This window comes from Piliocolobus tephrosceles, chromosome 16 (assembly GCF_002776525.5).
Source record: "Piliocolobus tephrosceles isolate RC106 chromosome 16, ASM277652v3, whole genome shotgun sequence".
In the NCBI taxonomy this organism is placed as follows: domain Eukaryota; kingdom Metazoa; phylum Chordata; class Mammalia; order Primates; family Cercopithecidae; genus Piliocolobus; species Piliocolobus tephrosceles.
In genome coordinates, this window is record NC_045449.1 from 45,718,642 (window position 1) to 45,743,909 (window position 25,268).

At 47.0% G+C, this 25,268-nt stretch overlaps 1 protein-coding gene across 2 annotated transcripts in view; it reads left to right on the top strand.

Annotated features, from left to right (window-relative positions):
- Nucleotides 1-4,618: 4,618 nt before the first annotated feature.
- The window catches only part of TTLL6 (tubulin tyrosine ligase like 6), a 50,785-nt gene continuing 30,135 nt past the window's right edge, over nt 4,619-25,268 (top strand). The window contains exons 1-7 of one of the 2 annotated variants that reach the window (XM_031934382.1): nt 4,619-4,875; nt 16,889-17,108; nt 17,357-17,988; nt 20,279-20,397; nt 20,537-20,667; nt 22,166-22,322; nt 24,434-24,577. In XM_031934382.1, coding sequence (XP_031790242.1) covers nt 20,377-20,397; nt 20,537-20,667; nt 22,166-22,322; nt 24,434-24,577 — 453 coding nt within the window. In that variant the 5' untranslated portion in view covers nt 4,619-4,875; nt 16,889-17,108; nt 17,357-17,988; nt 20,279-20,376. Of the gene's footprint in view, nt 4,876-16,888; nt 17,109-17,356; nt 17,989-20,278; nt 20,398-20,536; nt 20,668-22,165; nt 22,323-24,433; nt 24,578-25,268 lie in introns of those variants that run through there. The other variant, XM_031934381.1, reaches the window with a different exon arrangement.

Below are 25,268 nucleotides of genomic sequence, written 5' to 3' on the forward strand. Positions count from 1 at the left end.
ACTTCATATATGTTACTTTCTTTCTATAATAAGTGATTCTACTGTAATTTACTTCACCATTTTCTAACAATTGAATATTTAAGCTGTTTATTTAAAAAAAATATTTTTTTGAGAGGGAATTTTGTTTTTTTTGCCCACGTTGGAGTGCAATGGCACCATCTTGGCTCATTGCAACCTCTATCTCCTGGGTTCAGGTAATCCTCTTGCCTCAGCCTCTCGAGTAGCTAGGATTACAGGTGCCCGACATCACACCCAGCTAATTTTTGCATATTTACTAGAGATGGGTTTCAACATGTTGGCCAGGCTGGTCTTAAACTCCTGACCTCAAGTGATCCGCCTGCCTCGGCTTCCCAAAGTGCTGGGATTATAGGTGTGAGCCACCGCACCGGGCCCAATTTTATTTTTTGATCTGGGATCTCACTCTGTCACCCAGGCTGGAGTGCAGTGGCGTGATCTCGGCTCACTGCAGCCTCTACTTCCCAGACTCAAGTGATCCTCCTTGCTCAGCCTCCAAGTAGCTGGGGCTCTAGGTGTGCACCACCACACCCAGCTGATTTTTGTATTTTTAGCACAGATGGGGTTCCTCCATATTGTCCAGGCTGGTCTTGAACTCCTGGACACAAGCAATCTGCTCGCCTTGACCTCCCAAAGTGCTGGGAATTACAGGTATGAGCCACGGTGCCCAAACAAATTTTTTTTTTTTTTGAGACGGAGTCTTGCTCTGTCGTTCAGCCTGGAGTACAGTGGCAAGATCTCGGCTCACTGCCAACCTCTGCCTCCCAGGTTCAAGCGATTCTCCTGCCTCAGCCTCCTGAGTACCTGGGATTAACAGGCACCTGCCACCATGCCAGGCTAAATTTTGTATTTTTAGTAGAGATGAGGTTTCACCATGTTGGCCAAGCTGGTCTCAAACTCCTGACCTCAAGTAATCCGACCCCCTCGGCCTCCCAAAGTGCTGGGATTGCAGGCACAGCCACTGCGCCCAGCTAATCAGGGCACTTTCTATGGAACTTGTCTGAAGGCCATCTATACCAAGACAAGGATGCTTTAAAAACAGCCATGTTGTTTCCTTACAGGGCAAAAAGAAAAAAAAAATCTATGAACAGGGAAGTTTGTTTTCCCAGAAGGTGGCGGAGGATGAAGAAGAAAGGCAAAATAAAAACAGAAAGCTGCCTGTAATCCCAGCACTTTGGCAGGCTGAGGCGGGCAGATCACCTGAGGTCAGGAGTTAGAGACCAGCCTGGCCTACATGGCGAAACCCCCATCTCTGCTAAAAACACAAAAAAATTGGCTGGATGCGGTGGCTCAGGCCTATAACTCTAGCATTTGGGAGGCTGAGGCACCTACATGGCGATACCCCGTCTCTACCAAAAATACAAAAATTAGCCAGGCGTGATGGCGGGTTCCTGTAGTTCCAGCTACTTGGGAGGCTCAGGAGGCTGAGGTAGGAGAATCGTTTGAACCTGGGAGGTGGAGGTTGCAGAGAGCTGAGATTGTGCCACTGCACTCCAGCCTGGGTGACAGGGCAAGACTCCATCTCAAAAAAACAAAAGCAAAAACAAAAAAAACCCAGAAACCTGGAAGCTCCATTGCTCATGGGTGGGCAGTCCCCTGTCCAGGGGCTCTTTCAGCCCTATCAGATACAGTTACAAATCAAAATGGAGAGGATTCAGAAGAGGTGCTTGGCAGCAGTTTCTATTACTATTTCTATTTCACTAATAATGGAGTGTATGGAGGATGGGGTAGTGGACTCTATGACCCCACTGCAAGCCTTAAGAAAGCCATCTCACTTTCCTGGGCCTCAGCTTCCTCATCTGAAAACAGGACAAATGCTATGGAGGTCTCCAATAACTCTTCTGATTTAAAAGAAGCCCGATTCTGTGATTATACACACTTCTACAACATTCTATCATGCACTGCAGACTTAAAGCAAAACAAATCTGGGGTATGCAAAATTTTACCTAAGCATCCTTGCCTTATTCCCACTCCTTATCTCATTCCTGGTACACATATCAAGACTTCATTTTGGCTGGACAACATTTTGAGAGGCAACAAAAGAAGATCCTGTCTCTGCAAAATTATTTTTCAAAAAATTAGCCAGGCATGGTGGTAGGAGCCTGTAATCCTAGCTACTCAGGAGGATTGCTTGAGCCCAGGAGTTTGAGGCTTCAATGAGTCATGACCATGCCACTGTACTCTAGCCTGGGCGACAGAGCAAGTTTTTTTCATCTCAAAAAAAAATAAATAAATAAATAAATAAAATAAAATTATTTTGGCCGGGTGCAGTGGCTCACGCCTGTAATCCCACCACTTTGGGAGGCTGAGGAGGGCGGATCACAAGGTCAGGAGTTTGAGACCAGCCTGGCCAACATGGTGAAACCCCGTCTCTACTAAAAATACAAAAATTAGCCGGGCATGGTGGCAGGTGTCTGTAATTCCACCTACTCGGGAGGCTGAGGCAGGAGAATTGCTTGAACCCAGGATGCAGAGGTTGCAGTGAGCCAAGATTGCACCACTGAACTCCAGCCTGGGCGACAGAGCAAGACTCCATCTCAAAAAAAAAAAAAAAAAATAATAATAATAATAATTTTGACTGGCATAGGAAGAAAAGGCTTCTAGGAGGGACCTTGGTTCAGTGAGCAGAAGCAGGATCTGTCTTTGTTTCATTAACGACTTGAAGGAAGAACCCCAAACTGAGAAAAGGCTGTGTGTGAAGTGCAGAGCAAACAACCTTACGGGGGTTTTACTGTTGTTTTACTATTTATTTAGTCAGGTGGGTGCCTTAGGAACAAAACAACAGTGAAAACAACAGGGCTGCACCTGGATTTTTCCACACACTCTTGCCTCCGAGAGCTCCTAGGACATGGTCCAAATTTTTGACAATTAGGAGCCTCCATCATTCTGGTTCAGTTTTTCATGCCCAGGCCCAGTAAGTCCCTCAGTATTTACCCTGTGGATTTGTCTGTTTAGGGTTTGCCAGGCACAAATCACTGATATTCTCTGCTTTCCTGGCTGTCACTGGGTTGAAGCTTGCTTTGCTGTACAGTGAGGGCAGCTCCACTGTTCACCCTGTTTGCTCCTATCATCAGCCCCGAAAGGACAGTAGTGCCAGGCTCTGACCTATGAGCTCCCGTTGCATCCTCTCATAAATAACCGGTTGTCAGGGATTTTAATGGAAACCTTCTGAAAGCCGTAAATCTTTGCTGCTCTCTCCTGCATCCTCTCCCTCATTTCCATCACAATATCACTCCTGAGGGACCGGAGACCAAACAGAAGCTAGGCAGAACAGATTGGTAGGACGCTGGGGAAAGAAAACAGTGGGATGGGGGAGGGGAACAGGGCTGGGACAGTTGGTCTTAGGGAAGCATCTGCTGGGTGACCAGTTGATGATGGTCACCTGGCCCCTTAGGGCCCCGGAGGGAGGGGCACCACAGCACGGGGCCCACCTGCGGAGGGAAAAGAGAAGAGGGCTGACTGAATGGCAGAGGGGTTTCTGAAAGAGCAGCAGATGGGCCACTGGTTCCACCTTGGGCCCTCTCTTCACTCCGGGGTGACTGTAAGCACCACGTAGTAGGCTTCCAGGGTCGGTTTGGGGCTAAGCTACACCCTTGCCTCTGGTGTTCTGCCTGTGCACATCAGCAGATGAAGGGGATCTGTGTTGGGAGGAATTTAGGTTACCACCTCAGGCCCAAATGAACAATGTTTACTTATTTATTTGAGACAGAGTTTCCCTCTGTTGCCCAGGCTGGAGTGCAGTGGCACGATCTCAGCTTAATGCAACCTCTGCCTTCCGTGTTCAAACTATTCTCCCGCCTCAGCCTCCCGATAGCTGGGACCACAGGCGCGCGCACCGCGCCCGGTTAATTTTTGTATTTTCAGTAGAGAGGGATTTCGCCATGTCGCTAGCTGGTCTTGAACTCCTGAGCCCAAGCGATCCACCAGTAGGCCTCCCAAAGTGCTGGGATTACAGGCGTGAGCCACCGCGCCCGGCCGTCTACAATGATTTGAATCCAGTCACTACTACAGATTCTCCACCTGAGGACCAAATGGTTGCTCTGAGAAGCCCAGACCCCTGACCCCTTAAGTCTCACTGACTCTTCAGTCAGGCTAGGCGGCCTTTTCCTACTGATCAGTTCACTGGAGGCCATGACCCCCCACACTCTGGAGGTGAGGTCAGGATTCAATACACCTGAGCGGTCATTACAGGTTTGCAATGCGCATTTTCCTGTTGAAGAAGCTAAGTCTCACAGAGGTAATGTGGCCTGCCCAAGGTCACACTGGCACTAATTTGTCTGAGATGCTGATTTAAGTCTCCAACCAATGTTTTCCCACAGTGCCTCCTGCTTCAGGTTTGCCCTCTCCTGAAGGCCTAAATTCAAGGTGCCCCCCTCCCTCAGCGCAGCCCAGCGCAGCAGGACCTCTGGAGCCAGACGTTCCGGCCGCGCCCGCGCAAGACGCCCGACAGCACTGGCGCGGGTGGGCTGGGGCTGCGGCTCCGCTCGCTGGGCACTGGTAGGACGGCGGGGGCTAGCGGCGGTCCAGCCGCTGGCTCACGCGTGCGCTGTGCGCGCGTCCTGCGCGTCTCCTGGGACAACCGTCGGCGCGCCCCTCCCCTACAGCCGGGGCGGTTAATTGGATTCGGGAGGGAGGGGGCATGGCAGCTACTGCAGGGGCCAATCGAAGGCCTAGAAGGCCCCGTATGCAAATATGAGGGTCGGGTAGACCCAAAGTTAGGGCAAGCGAGGGTTGGGGTTGGGGCTGTCGGGCAGCCAATGGGAGCGTTACTCCTTCATCCTTCGAGGAGGGGGCCGGCAGGTGTGGTTGCAAGCTGGACTAGCAGCCCAGCGGGGCGAGACGGGGGAGTAGGAATCGCTGGTAAGAGAGCCCCAAAGCCCGGTGCTGGCTCCAGACCGCAGCCCCCTGGTGCCTGTCCCCTGAAAACCTGGCTAGGCACGTCTCCTTAAACCTACATGGGACCCAGGTCCCCAGGGTACCCCGCTGCCCTCCCTACGGCGCCAGGCACTCACCCTCACGGTTCCTCGGCTCCGGGGCTCCCTCCTTTTCAGTCCCTCTTACTAACGTTCATTTCCTGCCCTCCCCCAATTTCCTAAGCCACAATCCACCAAGGAGCTGTCTCTTAGACACCAGCGATCCCTGGGACTCACACAACTCTCTTCACCCCCTTCATCCCCATCATTGGGTCATTTTCTTCATCACTGTTCTTCCTTTGTCTGGAGAAACCTTCCAGAAAGACACTTTCCATTTTTCATGGCTGGCATAGTCCTCCGCTGATGCCCCTACTCCCTTCCGGCCTGGTGTTCTTTCATTTCCAGTTGTTATTTCTCACCCCTCCTGAAAGAGTACTCTTCTGGTTTTGCAGAAGGTTCTTCTTCGGGATTTGAACTCTAGGAAAAATATCACATGGGGGATGAAGTGGGAAGGGAGCTAATGTTTTTAAAGCACCAGTATGTGTGAGGCACTCCAAAAAATATTTAATATTTATGCCAATCTTATTACTGTATTTTCTTTTTTGTTTATTTGTTTTAAGAGATTGGCGGGGGGGGGGGGGGGGTCTCACTTTATTGCCCAGTCTGGTCTTGAACTCCTAAGCTCAAGTGATCCTCCCACTTTGGCTTCCCAAAGTGCTAGAATTACAGGCATGAGCCACCATGCCTGGCTTATATTTTCATTTTACAATATAGCCTTTATTTTGAACCAAGCACTGCTTTAAGGGTATTAGAAATATTAACTCATTTAATCTTTAAAACAACTCCATAAAATGAATATTATTATCGCTATTTTACTTATACAGAAGCTGAGGTACAGAGAGGCTAAGTTACTCACCCATGGTCACGCATTCTAGAAACTGGTAGAGCTGGAATTTGGATCCAGATCCGTCTGTCTTTGCTAGCAATGCCCTGAATATTGTGGAGAAAATTACTGGGCATGAGCCTGATCTGAATATTGCATCTTCCAATCTTGCAGAATTTCTCAGTTTCTAGCAGAATAAAAGATAGCATATAAGTCAGCAAGATTCTTATTGTTCCCACTGCATGTGACCTGTCATTCTCAACACTTCTTATTGGCAAAGCCCTTGAGCAACTGGGTGCCCCATCCCTCCCTTGTTAGTCCGTATTTTGCTTAGGACCCGTTCAGGCCCTGGCCTGAAATTCAAAGGGTGACTAAAATGAAAAGTCAAAAGACCACAAAAAACATCTTATTTTATCCTGTCTGAATCAAAGTCCAAAGTGCTTTTCTAGATGTGAAGCTTTTATCCTCCTAGTGGTCCTGTAATTATAGAGAAGATAGGGAATGGGAGAGGAAATAATTGCTTGGATTTTTATGACATACTGAATTGGAGGGGCAAAGCTGAAAGCAAGATCCAGAGGTCTTACCTCCACATCTTTTCTTCCCCCGTCCACTTTGACATTTTCCAAGAGCTAGCCACTGGAGGCCTTCAGAGGGATGCTTCCAGTAGGGAAATGAGGACCAAAAGATGAAAAGGAGGTACGTGAAGGAAAACCTATTATCTGGGGAAAGAGAGGGACTTCACACACAGACACAATAGGCGAACCCTGCAGTGCTCTGTATATTCCTATAGACTAGAAAAAAAGTCCAGGTGGTGAAGGTCAGAGATGAAAACACTTGGCTACAACTTGAAATATGTTCTCCCATGGTTCTCTTAACCACCAAATTATTGTTTTGTATCATTTATAGGATGCCCGTGTTCATTCAGTTTTGCAAAAGAAAGCACTAAACCACCAGGTGCGGTGGCTCAGGCTGGTAATCCCAGCACTTTGGGAGGCCGAGGTGGGCCGATCACCTGAGGTCAGGAGTTTGAGACCAGCCTGACCAACATGGAGAAACCCCGTTTCTACTAAAAATACAAAATTAGTTGGGCGTAGTGGCGCATGCCTGTAGTCCCAGCTACTTGGGAGGCTGAGGCAGGAGAATCACTTGAATCCGGGAGGCAGAAGTTGCGGTGAGCCGAGATTGCACCACTGCACTCCAGCCTAGACAATAGGCCGGAGTTTTTTTGAAACTCCGTCTCAAAAAAGAAAAAAAAAAAAAAAAAAGAAAGAAAGAAAGAAAGAAAGAAAGAAAGAAAGAAAGAAAGAAAGAAAGAAAGAAAGAAAAAAGAAAGCACTAAACATTTTCCACCCTCTGCAACACCTCCAGGGGAAAGGAGAGTAGTCAACAAATATAGTCCTTCGGAAGTGGAAATGAGACAGGGACCCTCCTCTGAGTTTTTTCCAAATAACCAGCAATGGACCCGTCCCAATGAACCCGTCCCACTGCTCATTCTCTCCCCCTGGTGGTCAATGTAGGGCATTTTCATGCTGTCTAACCAGGATCTGGTTGTCAGCCTCTGGCTTGGAAGATGTCAAGATCGAACTCTATACTAAAATGGAAGGAAACAGAGTTTTTTCAGTGTCTTCACTATCCTACTTGGAAAGGTGAACTGATACCCTTCCTTAAGGACACAATGCCCTTTCTTGTGTCATTAAGAAAAACTGAAGATGAGCAGGGCGCGGTGGCTCACGCCTGTAATCCGAAGACTTTGGGAGGCCGAGGCGGGCGAATCACGAGGTCAGGAGATCGAGACCATCCTGGCTAACACAGTGAAACCCCGTCTCTACTAAAAATACAAAGAGAAATTAGCCGGGCCCGGTGGCGGGCGCCTATAGTCCCAGCTACTCGGGAGGCTGAGGCAGGAGAATGGCATGAACCCGGGAGGCGGAGCTTGCAGTGAGCAGAGATGGCGCCACAGCACTCCAGCCTGGGTGACAGAGTGAGACTCCCGTCGCAAAAAAAAAAAAAAAAAAAAGAAAAAAGAAAAAAAGAAAAAGAAAGAAAAACTGAAGATGCTATTTTGCTATTTACGGTGTTTGTTAACATTGGTAGTACAGCTCTTAGTCTTTTTTTTTCTTTTCTTTTTTTCTTTCTTTTTTTTTTTTTTGTTTTGAGACAGTGTCTCCCTCTGTCGCCCAGGCTGGAGTGCAGTGGTGCGATCTCGGCTCACTGCAACGTCCGCCTCCCAGGTTCAAGTGATTCTCCTGCCTCAGCCTACTGAATAGCTGGGATTACAGGCGCCTGCCACCATGCCCAGCTAATTTTTGTATTGTTAGTAGAAACGGGGTTTCACCATGTTTGCCAGCTTGGTCTCCAACTCCTGACCTCAAGGGACCTCAGCCTCCCAAAGTGCTGGAATTACAGGTGTGAGCCACCGCACCTGGCCTTAGTCTTTATTAAACTCTCTAAGGCACTTAGTCCACTTTGCATGTCCACTAACCCGGCATAATGGGAAGGTGACTTTGGGACCAGGAAGCTGGGGTTTTGGTGGTGCTTCTGATTACTTGCTCTCCGGCTATGTACAATTCCCCTCCCCTAGCACAGACTGGTAGAGGGCAGGGAGTTCAAAACCTCTTCTAAAAAGATTCCTTCCAGCTCTAACATTCAGGAATTCCATAGAAGTTTAGAAAATATTCTAATTACACCCTTAATAAGAGTCCTGGTACAATGTGGACATTGGTGAAAAGAAGGGAAAGAGAGTGAAAATAAATACAAGTAGAAACAATACAGCTGTTACCAGGTCATGGCAAATCTGGAGAGATCCAAGCCCTTGTTGGAGATGGGAATTTAGAAGCAGTTGGCTTTAAGGAAAACGATGTGGAACCAACTGATGTTTTTTTTTTTTTTTTTTTTTTTTTTTTTTGAGACAAGGTCTAGTTCTGTCTCCCAGGCTGGAGTGCAGTGGTGTGATCTGTACTCGCTGCAACCTCAGCCTCCTGGGCTGAAGTGATCCTCCCACCTCAGCCTCCGAAGTAGCTGGGACTACAGGCACACACCACCACACCTGGCTTATTTATTTATTTATTTATTTATTGGTAGAGATTGGGTTTCACCCTGTTGTCCAGGCTGGTGTCAAACCCTTGGGCTCAAGTGCTCTGCCCACCTTGGCCTCCCAAAGTGCTGAGATTACAGGCATGAGCCACCGTGCCTGTCCCTAACTAATTCTTAAGGGACTAAAGTCACTAAGATTGCTTTTGGGAGTTAAAAGATCAGTTACTTTACTTTATGGTCACACCGTTTATGGATGGCCAGCAGAGAGGAAAAGGCAGTGACGGGAGCATGGAGAGATAGGCTGTGGGGTCAGATGGATGTGTCTTCCAACCCCAGCTGTGCCTCTTACCTTAACCTCTCTGTCTCAGTCTTCTCATCTGTAATAGAGGAAAGAGTATCTGTGATAGGATATTATGAGGATGAGACATTATGTGTATAAATGCTTTAGTGTAATGCCTGCTACTTGGTAAGTGGGTTGTCAGTAGTCTATTGCAAGTGAATGAAACAAGCATTTTAAGTGCCAGCTACATGAGAAGGACCCAAGGTTGATGCTTTAACAGTGTAAATAACAAATGTTATTTACCTAATGCTCACAACAACACTTCTATTATATAGCTAAGGAAAATGAACCTTGGAGAAGCTTAATCAGTTCATGCATTTATTCATTCTTCCAGCCCATTAATTCAAGGAACATATGGACATCTCATTTTCAGTATCTTTTCTAGACACTGCTAGGAGCTGAGAATGCAGAGACACAGCCTCTTCCACCAGGAAGTTCACAGTCCAGGGTTACATAGCTGATAGTGGTAGAGAGCACTTTGTGAGTACCTACTATGTGCCAGGCACTGTTCTAAGAACTTTATGTTGCATTAAGTCAAATGAGTAAACTCATTTAATCTCCATAACTGGAAGAAGCCACTTTACAGACGAGGAAACTAAGGCAGGAGGTTAAATAAACTGCCTGAGGTCAGACAACTAGGATGTGGCAGAGCTGGGATTTAAGTCCGGACAGACAGACTTTGAAATCTGAGTTCTTAGCCACTACACTGCAGCTGCCTCTTAATAAGTGACTTAGTCACCTATAGCTGACATCAGAGGCCCTTACACCATGATGTATGTATATTTCAGGATGCCACCAGCAGCTCCTCTCACTCCTTTGTATTCTCCTTAGGCCATGTCTTTTGCCTTTCCTCCTTTTATTCCTCAAGGCTATAAGACTGCTTTTGGTGTTGGCACCAACAAAATTGGTAAGCAGGGCAGTAGGTGGGAACTACCAGGTGAGCAGGGAGTGGTTGCTAAGACGGGTAAGATAAGTCCTGTAGAACCAAATAAAGTCCACATCTGAAAAGTCTGAGAGGGGTCCCAGTTTCACCTGAGTCAGATTTAATTCTTGTTCTGAAAACCAGGGAATTAAAATGCTTTCTGGCTGGGCGTGGTGGCTCATGCCTGTAATCCCAACACTTTGGGAGGCCAAGGTGGGCGGATCACCTGATTTCAGGAATTCGAGACCAGCCTGGCCAACACAGCAAAACCCCGTCTCTACTAAAAATCCAAAAATAATTAGGCCGGCATGGTGACAGGTGCCTGTAATCCCAGCTATTTGGGAGGCTGAGGCAGGAGAGTAACTGGAACCTGAGAGGTGGAGGTTGCAGTGAGCCAGGATTGTGCCACTGTACTCCAGCCTGGGTGACAGAGCAAGACTCTGTCTAAAAAAAAAAAAAAAAAAGCTTTCTGATCAGCCCTGGTGGAAGTAGCTTTTGTTTTCACTTGAAACTGCTTGGAGGCCAGAGATACTAGAGCAGAACCGATATAAATTCAGGTGTCTATAGGGTTAGGCATGTAGCTTAAATGAAAGAAGTGGGCTGGGTTTAAGAAAATGTCACCTCTCTTGAGCGGGGTACAGTGGTTTATGGCCGTAATCCCAGCTGCTTCCAAGGCTGAGGCAGGAGGATCTCTTGAGGACAGGAGTTTGAGACCAGCCTGGGCAACACCGCAAGACCATGTCTCTAAAAAAGAGATGTCTCAATGCTGCTATAAGAAAAATAGGCTGGGTGTGGTGGCTCACACCTGTAATCTCAGCACTTTGGGTGGCCAAGGTAGGTGGATCACCTGAGGTCAAGAGTTCTAGACTAGCCTGACCAGTATGATAAAACTCTGTTCTCTACTAAAAATACAAAAGTTAGCCAGGCATGGTGGCAGGCACTTGTAATCCCAGCTACTCAGGAGGCTGAGACAAGAGAATCACTTGAACCCAGGAGGCAGTGGTTGCAGTGAGCCAAGATCACGTTCCTGCACTCCAGCCTGGGTGATGGAGTGAGATTCTGTCTCAAAAAAAAAAAAAAGGAAAAATAATAGCACAAGGATAACTGTTGCTTGGCTCCTGTGTCAGGGAGACAAAAAGGAATGTTGGACATTGGGGCAGACTGGAAAATGTCTACAGGAGGCATTACTGAGCTCTGGTTGATTGCTGACATGAAGGAATAGAGATCTACTTCTCCAAAAGAAACGGAAATCTGCATTTTCTAGTAGTTGGCGACTATATATATATATACACACGCACACATAGATACACACTATATATACACATACTATATATGTGTATATATGTACTCTCTCTATATACATATACATATACTATATATACACGTAGTTTTTTTATTTGTTTGATTGTTTTTTGACACAGGGTCTCGCCATCACCCAGCTGGAGTTCAGTGGCATGATCACAGCTCACTGCAGCCTCAATCTCCTGGGCTCAGGTGATTCCCTTATCTCGGCCTTCTGAAGTGTTAGGATTATAGGCATGAGCTACTGTGCCCCAGAAGTAGACATTTCTGCAAGCTAGATTCAGCATGCATGTCCCCAGTAGGCAAACTTTGAAGGAGATACTCTCTTTCAGGATCTTCGGAGAGACAGGATTCAGCCTTGGAGATTAAACAGGGAGAGAAGCTTGGGGGAAACGAAAGCAAGGAGGCTAAAGACAAAGCAAAAATAGTCACATGGCAAGTACTGTTTGCCATCTTGCACCTGTCTCGGGTACCATCCAAGATGGCTCTTATGTCATAGGCAGCCTAGAATACAAGGGAATGCAGGCAATAATTCCATGGTGACCCAGTTCATCTAAAAGTGCATGGGCTCAGTTTTTTACTCTACGTGCTTGAGGCCCTCTCATGCAAGAGCAAACATAATTTGACCTTTTTAAATTTTCTTTTCCTTTTTCATTTCGAGACAGGATTTTGCTCTTGTTGTCCAGGCTGGAGTACAATGGCACGATCTCAGCTCACCACAACCTCTGCCTCCCAGGTTCAAGCAATTCTCCTGCCTCAGCCTCCTGAGGAGCTGGGATTACAGGCCTGCGCCACCATGCCTGGTTAATTTTCTGTATTTTTAGTAGAGACGGGGTTTCTATATGTTGGTCAGGCGGGTCTCGAACTCCCGACCTCAGTTGATCCACCCGCCTCGTCCTCCCAAAGTGTTGGGATTGCAGGCATGAGCCGCCGCGCCTGGCCTTTCTTTTCTTTTTTTGAGACAGGGTCTCTGTCATCCAGGCTGGAGTGCAGTGGTGCAACTGTGGCTCACTGCTGCCTTAAACTCCTAGGCTCAAGCAATCCTCCTACCTCAGCCTCCTGAGTAGCTGGGACTACAGGCATGTGGCGCTGTACCCAGCTAATTTTTTTTTTTTTAATAGAGATGGGGGGTCTCACTTTGTTGCCCAGGCTGGTTTTGAACTCGCAGGCTCAAGCAATCCTCTCACCTTGGCCTCCCAAAATGTTGGGATTATAGGCATGAGCCACTGCACCTGGCCTACTCTTTGAGGCAGACACATAAAAGGAGCCATGACTCGTTCTTATCACTCAGGCAAGGACTCAAAAATGGGCAAAGAGAATTCGCACCTCCAGAGGTCAAATTCAGGGTCAGTTTTCTCTCCCCAAGTTAACATTAACCTTTAGGTAAACAGAGCCACTCCTCCTTGAGGGCTTGGTACATAGGAGCCGTTGTGGAGGGCCAGGGGAGTGGAGCTGGCCGTTTACCTGCAAGGAAGGGAGCAGCCCAAGGTCAAGATTTCATGTACCTTAGTTCCCCTGAACTTTGCCAAGAATGTGCCTGTTCACTGGGAACAATTGACTTACAAGACCCAGGGTTTATCTGTCCTGAGCACATCTCTTCTTTCTCCTGCTCTGGTGTCACCATAAAGGGTCTTGCCTGTAAGTGGCAGCCCTCTTCAGAAAGAGAAAGAAACAAGTGGCAATTCTTGGCTGACTTAACAATTCTGCCCTCCCTCTCATTGTAAGCATTCAGTGGGAGCATGTATATGAAAATCTTTGAAAATCCCAGAGAACTATCCCCACATAAAAGCTTATTATTATATTATTTATAGGTAACTTCCATAGTTAAAGGGAACACCACCAAATTTGGTTTTAGGAAGGAATAGAGAGAGGTGGAAGGGTGCAGTCATATTAAAGACATTGGCCATAGGGTATAAAAGTTGTCTAGAATTAACAAGTTTGGGCCAGGTGCGGTGGCTCACACCTGTAATCCCAGCACTTTGGGAGGCTGAGGCTGGCGGATCATTTGAGGTCAAGAGTTTGAGACCAGGCTGGCCAATATGGTGAAACCCTGTCTGTACTAAAAATACAAAAAAATTAGCCTGACATGGTGGCGGGTGCCTGTAATCCCAGCTACTCAGGAGGCTGAGGCAGGAGAATCATTTGAATTCGGGAGACGGAGGTTGCAGTGAGCTGAGATTGCACCACTGCACTCCAGCCTGAGTGACAAAACAAGACAGCATCTCAAAACAAAACAAAACAAAACCAAAACAGGAATAGCAAATTTGTGTATAGAGGGGAGGTGATTCCCAAGATATTGTGGGGCTCTGGTGAGCCTACTCTTGTTGCATATTGCTGGTAGTATTCCAAATTATTGCAATCCCTCTGGGAAGCAACATGGTATTTTATATATATACATATGAGAAGCTATGTATTTGCATATTCATTAACCCTGTAATATCAGGATATTAAGAAAATAACCCTAAGTAAGTAAAAGGCCTTCTGCACATGCAAGAGTGCATTTTAGAGCTATTTATAGAATATCAAAATTGGCAGCGACTTACATTTCCAACAATAGGACAATGATTGGTTACATTCAGGTGCATTCTTTCAATGGAATACATACAGCCTTTAAAAACTAGAAATGGTCAGGCGTGGTGGCTCATGCTTGTAATCCCAACACTGTGAGAGGCAGAGGCAGGCAGATTGCTTGAGGTCAGGAGTTCAAGACCAGCTTGGCTAACTTGGTGCAACGCTGTCTCTACTAAAAATATAAAAGTTAGCTAGGTGTGGTGGTGCATGCCTGTAATCCCAGCTTTTTGGGGGACTGAAGTACAAGAATTGCTTGAACCCAGGAGGCAGAGGTTGCAGTGAGCTGAGATTGCACCCACTATAGCCTGGGAGACAAAGCAAGACTCTGTCTCAAAACAAACAAACAAACAAACGAAAAAACTCAGAAACATGTACACTTTGCCACAATGAAAAGGCTGTTTATGATCTACTAAGTGGGCGAAAAGCAAATACAAAATTGATTACAATTATATTAGAATAAGTATGCTTAGAAATTATTATTTGGCAGGGCGAGGTGGCTCACACCTCTAATCCCAGCACTTTGGGAGGCCGAGGCAGGTGGATCACCTGAGGTTGGGAGTTTGAGACCAGCCTGACCAACATGGAGAAACCCCCATCTCTACTAAAAATACAAAATTAGCCAGGCATGGTGGTGCATGCCTATAATCCCAGCTCCTCAGGAGGCTGAGGCAGGAGAATCTTTTGAACCTGGGAGGCAGAGGTTGTAGTGAGCCAAGATCGCACCATTGCACTCCAGCCTGGACAAGAAGAGTGAAACTCCCTCTCAAAAAACAAAAAAACTACAACAACAAAAAAGAAATTATTATTTTTTATTTTTAAATTAATTAATTAATTAATAATTTTTTTGAAACGGAGTCTTGCTGTTGTCGCCCAGGCTGGAGTGCAATGGTGCAATCTTGGCTCACTACAACCTCCACCTCCTGGATTCAAGCGATTCTTCTGCCTCAGCCTGCTGAGTAGCTGGGATTATGGGTGTGTACCACTATGCCTGGCTAATTTTGTATTTTTAGTAGAGATGGGGTTTTGCCATGTTGGCCAGGCTAGTCTCAGACTCCTGACCTCAAGTGATCTGCCTGCCTCAGTCTCCCAAAGTGCTCGGATTACAGACATGAACCACCATGCCTGGCCTTATGCTTAGAAATTAAGAATAAAAGTGAATCCACAGACAGTTTAAAGTGGCTATGATAGAGTAGGAAAGCTACAGGTGATTTCTCATCCTACCTCATTTTCTAAGCCTCCTTTAATTTTATATAATTTCAACGATAATACATTATAATAAAGATATTATTATCTTTTTTTTAAATCCAAAGAATTTGTGAGGGAGGAACAGGTAGTAAGTAGCAAGGGGACTGTGGACATCGGAGGGGAAGGGTTGAAATGTGAGGAGGTTTGCAGGATTTTCGGAGGTGAGGAGAGGAAGGGAAAGCCCCAGAAAATTGGCTCTGTGGTCATAGGAACCTTGGATATGAGGGAATATGAATCCGCTAATTGGGCCTGGCTGTTCTGGGTTACCCAAAGGCAAACTAAGCATGTTCTTAAGGAAGAGTGAAGCAGGGGCATTCAAATCCGTTAAAAAAAGTTGACATTTGACACTTCTTGTTTTTTTTTTTTTTGAGACGGAGTCTCGCTCTATGGCCCAGGCTGGAGTGCAGTGGTGTGATCTCGGCTCACTGCAACCTCTGCCTTCCAGTTCAAGCAATTTTCCTGCCTCAGTCTCCTGAGTAACTGGGATTACAGGTACCTGCCACCACGTATAGCTAATTTATTTTTCGTATTTTTTTTTTGTTTGTTTTTGAGACGGAGTTTCTCTCTTGTTGCCCAGGCTGGAGTGTAACGATCTTGGCTCACCACAACCTCCGCCTCCCAGGTTCAAGTCGATTCTCCTGCCTCATCCTCCTGAGTAGCTGGGATTACAGGCATGCGCCACCATGCCGGGCTAATTTTTGTATTTTTAGTAGAGACGGGGTTTCTCCATGTGGGTAAGGCTGGTCTCAATCTCCCGACCTCAGGTGATCTGCCTGCCTTGGCCTCCGAAAGTGCTGGGATTACAGGCGTGAGCCACCGTGCCTGGCCTTTTTTTTTTTTTTTTTTTTTTTTAATGGAGACCGGGTTTCACCATGTTGGCCAGCCTGGTCTCAAACTCCTGACCTCAAATGATCTGCCCGCCTCGGCCTCCCAGAGTGTTGGGATTACAGGCATGAGCCACTGTGCCCAGCAATATTTGCCATTTTGAGCAAACATGAAAGAAATCTCATGGGGCCAGGGAGGATGAGGTCTCTGCTGAACTTCCTTATATGTATTTTATAATTTGATCTTGTTTTTATTTTGGAATGGATGGTGGGGGAGACATAGCCTTCTCTGTGGTTGGTGTCTCTGAAGGTCTGCATCTGGCCCTGAATCTTATTGTTCAGTCAGCTACACATTAGTCCTGTACTCCACGAGCAGCAATTGCATTCATTTTTAGGCCAGCATATATTGTTGTGAGGGAGGTTCACTGCAGTGCTGAAACAGTTAACAGACCTCCTCAGAGCACCTCTACCTGCACCCTCTGGGACTAACTCTCTTAGCTAGGAAGGCTGGGGCTTCACTGTCTCCAGACACTCACTCACTTTAATATTGTTTACCAGGTGGTGCCATGCATAGCATCTCTGGCTTCTCCTGAAAATCCCAGGAGGGAAAAACCAAGGCTAGGGTTGGCTGAGTGCGTCTCCAAGGTCACAGCCAATGGCAAAAGGTGGAATCAGCTCCCTCCCAGAGTTTGCATCAAACCACGGAGGCCGGGTAGCATTGTATAAACTGCAACCTGTTGCCTTGAATTAGAACCCTGGGTCACCACCCACATGAGCGAGGGAGGGGGTCCCCCTGCAGGTGGATCCCTGTAACTGCGGCTCCCTCTGCCCTCTCTCTAGGGGCCTGGTATTTCCCCAGAGCCTCCTCCCAGGCCAGGGAGATGCCACGGTGCCGGACTTTGGAAAGCCAGCAAGGGGCAAACTCCGAAGAGAAGGGGGACAGTTCCATAGAAGATCCAAAAGAAACCATCGCACTGGCTTTTGTGAGAGTGAACCCAGGGTCACAAAACAGACTTCAGAATGCCCAGCAGCAAGGCAAGAAGAAGAGGAAGAAAAAGAGGTTAGGATTGAAAGCTGGGGAATGGGGAGCCATGTTGGTAAGAACAGGAAGGACCTGGAGGGAAGGGGGTCTTGGCTGATGATGAGAAGGTAAAGGAGAAGCTGTGTGCGGAGACTGTCAATATCTCACCACTTTTGGTTCATATAAAAATAATCTACTTTTGATGATCTGTTTTATAGAATCAAATGATCGTGTGTGTAATCTAAAAAACCACACCTTGTCCTAATTTTCATTCTATTTGTGTTTAGGATGCCTTTAAAAAAATAGCAGGAAGAGAAGATTTCCTTGTTTTAAGAAGGCACTTATTTGTCCTGGAAATTTAGTACACCTTCAATATGATAGCACCATACTGACTTATCAGGATCCAACTGCAGCTTGTGCATTCCGGTTCTTGTTTAATATTTCACCATGCCTTGCTCCATTCAGACTGATTGATGAAGAAAAGCTTGTCCACTTTCTTATTCATAGCTTCCCTTAATGGGGGAAGAGGAAGGAGACAAGTATTTTGGCCAAAAAGATGTTCAATTCCTGTCCCTGAAGAGCCAGTGGAGTAAAAGGCTTGAGGCAATATGTTAGTGAGAAGATGCAAGCAAGATTAGCTGTAATGGCAACACAGAATTTCTACCTTCCGGGCAGAGTAATAGTACCCTGATGCCATATTTTCCACCATGCTGTACCCCTTTGGACTCGTGTCTTCAGCAACAGGGATGGTCAAACCAGGCTTAGCATGGCAGGCTAGATTTTAGAGAGCTCCACCTGGGACAGGATGTTTCTGGGCACAGTCACTTGTTCTGGCAAATGTGTTTCTGTCTTGCTGCTTTCCTTTTTCTCTTTTCCAGATGATTGGTGATCAATCTATCCAGCTGCCGGTATGAGAGTGGTGAGCATCTACATTCAGGGGATCTATAATGGGGACCCACCGGATTCTCCCAAAGGATTGGGAAGAGTCACTTTTGTGTATTTGTGAGGATGGAAGGGTGTGTCTCCAAATCCTGTCCTTCAGTTCTCCTAGCTCAATGAACTACTTAATTAAGGAAGTTGGGAATCTTATTCCAAGAGTCATGGGTTTTCACCAGAATGGTGTGTACTTCAACTATCTGTAATTCTTATATATAGTGATTCGGGGATCTAATTGTAAGAGACAGCTGTTGCTGCAGCCAGTGGCTCTGTTTTAGAGGACAAGTTACAAACTTGCAGTTCGTGAACTGAACCTGGTCTACAGACTTATTTTGTACTTCAGAGCACAGTGTTGCTGTTGCTTTTTTTTTTTTTTTTTTTCTTTTTCTGAGACGGCGTCTTGCTCTGGAGTGCAGTGGCATGATCTCAGCTCGTTGCAACCTCCACCTCTCAGGTTCAGGTGATTCTCCTGCCTCAGCCTCCCAAGTAGGTGGGATTACAGACAAGTGCCACCATGCCTGGCTAATTTTTTGTATTTTTAGTAGAGATAGGGTTTCACAATGTTGGCCATGCTGGTCTCAAACTCCTGACCTCAAGTGATCCACCCACCTCAGCCTCCCAAAGTGCTGGGATTATGAGTGTAAGCCACTGTGCCCGGCTGTTGCTGTATTGTATTTATTTATTCATTTTATTTATTTTTTTTTGAGACTGAGTTTCACTCTTATTGCCCAGGCTGGAGTGCAATGGCATGATCTCAGCTCACTGCAACCTCTGCCTCCTGGATTCAAGCGATTCTCCTGCCTCAGCCCCCTGAGTAGCTGGGATTACAGGCATGCACCACCTTGCCCGGCTAATTTTGTAGTTTTAGTAGAGATGGGGGTTTCTCCATGTTGGTCAGGAGGGTCTCGAACTCCCGACCTCAGGTGATCTACCTGCCTTGGCCTCCCAGAGTGCTGGGATTACAGGCATGAGCCACTGTGCCCGGCCATTTATTTATTTTTTTTTTTGAGATGGAGTCTCATTCTGTCGCCTAGGCTGGAGTGCAGTGGCATGATCTTGGCTCACTGCAACCTTCGCCTCCCAGGTTCAAGTGATTCTCCTGCCTCAGCTTCTCAAGTAGCTGGGAGTACAGGTGCACGCCACCATGCCCCAAAATAAAATTTTTGTATGTTTATTAGAGACAAGGTTTCGCCATGTTGACCAGGCTGGTCTCGAACTCCTGACCTCGGGTGATCTGCCCACCTTGGTGTCCTAAAGTGCTGGGATTACAGGCATGAGCCACTGTGCCCAGACTGTTGCTGTATTTTAAATTCAAATATGAATGCTTTAGGGTAGTCTTGTACTGTCCCAGTTACTGCAGGCACTTTTCCCATTCTAGGCCCTTGAAGGCATTTGAGTTGGTGTTGGAGTCAGCTCCTACTTATTAATCCTAACAGGGACAGAAAGGATATGACATCAGAGATGTAGTTTTGAAATCCAGTGTGTACTTTAAAAAAAAGTATGCTTAATATACCATATACTGATTAAGATTGGCTCTGACTAATGTTAAGGATTAGTTTATATTCCCTGAGCATTCAGAGCTCGGTGTTTGGAGGAAAGCCAGAAGCTTGCTTTCTGGCAAAGGGAAGCCAGAACAGGCAAATCATTCACCCCAGATAATCTTCTATGGGGATTATTGAGTACAGGCTGGATTTTTCAGTAGTTTTCAACTCTCTGTGTTCCTTTATTTATTCTCTCTCTCTCTCTCTTTCTTTCTTTCTCTTTCTTTCTTTCTTCATTCTTTGTTTTTTTCTTTCTTTCTTTCTTTTCTTTTCTTTCTTTCTTTCTCTCTCTCTCTCTCTTTCTTTCTTTTCCTTCCTTCTTTTCTTTCTATCACAGGGTCTTCTGTTGCTCAGGCTGAAGTGCAGTGGCATGATCACGGCTCACTGCCGCCTTGATTTACAGGGCTCAGGTTATTCTCCCTCTCAGCCTCCTGAGTAGCTGGGATTACAGTCATGCCCCATCACACCCAGCTAAATTTTTGTATTTTTAGTAGAGACGGGGTTTTGCCATGTTGGCCAGGCTGGTCTTGAACTCCTGGGCTCAAGTGATGCAGTGGCAGTGTTTGACTCTCCATTCTTGCATTAATGGAGACAGGGCAAGATGGCTTCCAGTCTCAAGGAGCTGAGTTCTCTCGCTTCAGTACTTGATCTGGGAGCACCTAGTAATGGAACCTCCCCACCCCATGCTCCTCCCCCACTTCCCGGGCTAATAGGCCTTTCTTTCTTCAATAGTGCGCAGGGCCGCCCAACAGTACGGCCTTAGAGAGGGAGGGGAAAACGATGACTGGACTCTCTATTGGACAGATTACTCAGTATCACTGGAGCGGGTGATGGAAATGAAAAGTTACCAGGTATTTGGGTTAGTGATGGTCCTTGGTTTAAGTGCAGCATCTTACCCAGTGGGGCCCCATTTTTACACCTGTGTCCCAAGGAGATTTTGTGGTACTCCCATGTCCCTCGATTGCTCATGAATTCTGGCTTCCCTTGCAGAAGATCAATCACTTTCCCGGGATGAGTGAAATCTGCCGGAAGGACTTGCTGGCCAGGAATATGAGCCGCATGTTAAAGATGTTCCCTAAAGATTTCCACTTTTTCCCTAGGACCTGGTGTCTTCCTGCTGAGTGAGTGCCCCCTGCCCTGTGCTTCCTTCTCCAGTCCTCTCCCCATTTATGTTTCCTGTTGCCCCTGATTCCCTGGTTGCCACTTTCCCTGCCCATATGATCTCCCATCTCTCTGGCTACTGTTCAGGAAGAGAAGGGATAAAGGGTGTGTCCAAGGTTGAGAAAACACAAGGCTCTGCCTGTAAAATTAGATGACATTTAGGGGCTGGGTGCCCTGGAACCTGTACCTGCAGTTGGGGTTAGAGTTTGTTCTGACGCTGAAAGCTGTTGATTTTGAACTCATTCCAACCACGTAACTGTGCAGTTTCTGAATCTTTAAGGACCATGAGCACCTCTGGAGAGAGTGTGGTAGTGGTTAGCACCCAGGTTAGGAGCAGGGAGGGATGCCTGACCTCTGTTCCATGCGGTGCTATGGATAGCAGTCAGCACTTCCCCTTCTCTGCTCTCTTTATATCCATTTCAAAACGACAGCAGTTCCTGGTATGTAAAATGCTCTGGACCACACCACCGAGGAACAGGAGAAATGTGAGATGACATACGTGACCTGGGGTGCAATCTGGTGGCTGAGACAGGGCTGAGACAGTGAACAGTGCCACTATCAGATTATACTCACATGGCAAGGGCTTCAGAGGAATTCCATCCTTCCCTCTCCACTCAGTGCTTTCCAAAACCAAGAGCTCCAGGGTTCTCAGACTTTCCTTCGCTTGTCTGGAACAAGTTTCAGGGCTTAGCAGCAAATTAGAAGGAAATGTATTTGCCATCAGGTCAACAGGAGCTCCAGATTTCATGGTTACTGAGGAACATTGCAGTTAGGTGATTTTTTCCAATGGTTACAAGGTTCCTTTGAGTTAAAACACAGAAGTATAGCGAGACTGAGAGACAGAATCCACTCGTTTAGTTTCTTTCTTTCTTCTGAATATACTTCATCAAAATATGTTCAAATATATGATTTGCTCTCCCATACTCTGACTGAAATGGAGGCGTCACATATGAGACACTGAAGCCCAGTGCCGGGTGAGAGACTGGTGGATCCAAAGTCACATCACTTGTCAGGGTTTGAGCCAGGTCCAGGACTCCAAAGCTCCTACCTGCAAGCCCAGAAGACCAAACTACCTGTGCCATGGTCACCTTGATGGGGCATGCAGCACTGTGCCCACATTATGTCATGCAGCTAAGCACCACAGCAGATAGGTGTCGTTATTAACTTTACTGTATAGATGATGAAGTTGAGGTTTAGAGAGGTCAAGTCCTTGCAAAGGGTTGCACCGCTGGTAAGTGGTGTTGCTTGGGCTTCAACCCAGGCCTGAATTCCCTCTGAAGCCCACACTCCCTGCTGTGTGTGCTCTACTGCCTCCCATTGCTGGACCTCTGGGCATCTGTCAATGCCAGGGCTTTGTCACATTAGATAGCTTTTCTTTCTTTTCTTCATAAAGAGCTAGCCTTCCTTTTCATTGTTCCCCAGCTAAAGATGTATCTTGTTCCCTCCCTGCTCTGGTAGCTGGGGAGATTTGCAGACCTACAGCAGGTCAAGAAAAAAGAAGACATACATTTGTAAGCCGGATTCAGGCTGCCAAGGGAAAGGTATATTCATCACCCGGACAGTGAAAGAAATCAAACCAGGGGAGGATATGATCTGTCAGCTCTATATTTCAAAGGTATTTCCTCATTGTGATTATTTATTTATCACCCACTGCAACCGCGGGCTTTAGCTCCACTGGACAGAATGCGAAATGAGGGAATGGAGGGTGAAGACGGAGGTGGAGCTGACCTGGCTTCTGCCTTGCACTTTGTCAGACCAAACGTTCTGACCAGGGGTGCTGGCACATGCCTGGGCCAGAGTGTCTCTTATCCTTTTACCCTTGTCAATTGGTCTGGCCTTACCAGGCTGGCCCTTTTCCTCTAACACATTAGGGCTAGGGGAGCACCTTTGGTTTGGGACAGCCCTCATGTGGGAAAGGGGCATGGTGCTAGAGAGCAATCAGCTTTTCTCTTTGACTGGAGGTCGTAGGTCATAGCCCACTGTGGGGAGGGAGCCCTCTAGGAGTGTGGACAGAGTGGGACACACTGATCTCTCTGGGAAGAAATGGCCAGGAGATGACATTGCAGGGAGGACTCTTGTAGAACTGCCACTGTGCGTTGGCTGCATAAAGTGGCTCACGCCTGTAATCCCAGCATTTTGGGATGCCAAGGTGGGTGGATTGCTTTGAGCTTAGGAGTTTCAGACCAGCCTGGGAAACATGACGAAACCCTTTCTCAACAAAAATTAGCCAGGTGTGGTGGCACATGCCTGTAGTTCCAGCTACTCCAGAGGCTAAGGCTGGAGAATCACTTGAGCCCGGGAAGCAGAGGTTGCAGTGAGCCAAGATTGTGCCACTGCACTCCAGCCTGGGCAACAGGGTGAGATGCTGGAGACCCTGTCTCAAAAAACAAAACAAAACAAAACAAAAAAACAAAATAAAAGAAAAAAAAGAACCGTAACTATATGTAGCCCTGAATGGTGACAATATGTCCATGCATCAAAAGACTGTATTTTATTTTTATTTCTTTAGAGATAGGGTATTGCTCTGTCACTCTGACTGGAGTGCAGTGGCACAATCATAGCTCATTGTAACCTCAAACTCCTGAGTTCATGCAATCCTCCCACCTCAGCCTCCCCAGTAGAGCTAGGCTTACAGGCACACGCCACCACATCTGGTTAATTTGTAATTGTTATTTTTTTGAGACAGATCCTCACTCTGCTGCTAGGCTGGAGTGCAGTGGTGCAGTCTCGGCTTGTTGCAATCTCTGCCTCTCAGGTTCAAGTGATTCTCTTGCCTTAGCCTCCCAAGTAGCTGGCACCCACCAGCATAGCCAGCTAATTTTTGTATTTTTAGTTGAGACGGGGTTACACCATGTTGACCAAGCTGGTCTCAAACTCCTGACCTCAAGTAATCTGCCTGACTTAGCCTCCCAAAGTGCTGGGATTACAGGTGTGAACCACTGTGCCCAGACTAATTTTTTATTTAAAAAAAAATTTATTTGTAGAGATAGGGTCTCTATGTTGCTGAGGCTGGTCTTAAACTCCTAGGCTCAAGAGATCCTCCTGCCTCGGCCTCACAATGTGCTGGGCTTCCCAGTGTGAGCCACTGTGCCTGGCTTATCAAAGAATTTTTATTTATTTATTTATTTTGAGACAGGGTCTCACTCTGTCACCCATGCTAGAGTGCAGTGGTGTGATCAGGGCTCACTGCAGCCTCGACCTCCTAGGCTGGAGCAATCCTTCCACCTCAGCCTTCTGAGTAGCTAAGACTACAGGCTTGCACCACCACACTTGGCTAATTTTTTTTACCCACCAACACGCCTGGTGAATTTTTGTATTTTTAGTAGAGACGGGGTTTCACCATGTTGGCCAGGCTGGTCTCAAACTCCTGACCTCAGATGATCCATCTGCCTCAGCCTCCCAAAATGCTAGGATTATAGCCCGGCCTCAGAGGACTGTTTAATGTTTCTCTGTTTAATTGCCAAGATACCTCTTAGAGGTGGTTACTGGTGTCACTTGACAGATGAGGAAACCAAGGCACAGTGTGGTTTAGTGACCTCCACAGGGTCACATGTTGGGACCCAGAGCCCAAGTCTCCTTGTTCTTCTCTCTGACCCTGGACAAGCCTTCCCTCCACAACACTAGGCAATGTTGGAGCCAACTCCATGGAAACAAGGCAGGAGCTAGTGATTTTCAAGTGTAAATTTCTCCCCTAATGCATGTCTGACTTCTGTTCTCTCCTTCCAGCCCTTTATCATTGATGGGTTTAAGTTTGACCTACGGATTTATGTACTGGTGACATCCTGTGACCCTCTCAGGATTTTTGTATACAATGAAGGACTGGCCCGCTTTGCGACGACCTCTTACTCCCGCCCTTGCACAGACAACCTGGTGAGCTAAGGGGACACACTACCTCACCCTATCCCCATAGCATAATTAAAAAAAAAAATCCTAGTTAAATCCACGTTCTCAAGACATTGTGAGGGTCATTTGTTGAGCGCTTCCTATGTGCCAGGTTTCATTCAGCCCTCCCAGGAGCCCTCAGAGAGAGGGAGGATTATCCCCATTTTACGAATGACGAGATTAAAACCCAGAGCATAAGGGGCTTGTCCAAGGTCACATAGATAGGAAGAGGTGAGTCTGGGGCTTGTGGCCAGGTCTGCCTGACTCCAAAGCCAGAACCACAGTTCAGGGGTACTCAAGGAGAAAAGGCCATGGGTGAGCAACCCTGCCATCCCCGCCTTTCCTGGATCCCCAGGACTCCTGAAGTTTTTCTCAGGCTGCGCACAACCCAATCTCATAAAGAATTGGAGTTTTCGGCCGGGCGCGGTGGCTCAAGCCTGTAATCCCAGCACTTTGGGAGGCCGAGACGGGCGGATCACGAGGTCAGGAGATCGAGACCATCCTGGCTAACACGGTGAAATCCCGTCTCTACTAAAAAATACAAAAAACTAGCTGGGCGAGGTGGCGGGCGCCTGTAGTCCCAGCTACTCCGGAGGCTGAGGCAGGAGAATGGCATAAACCCCGGAGGCGGAACTTGCAGTGAGCTGAGATCCGGCCACTGCACTCCAGCCTGGGTGAC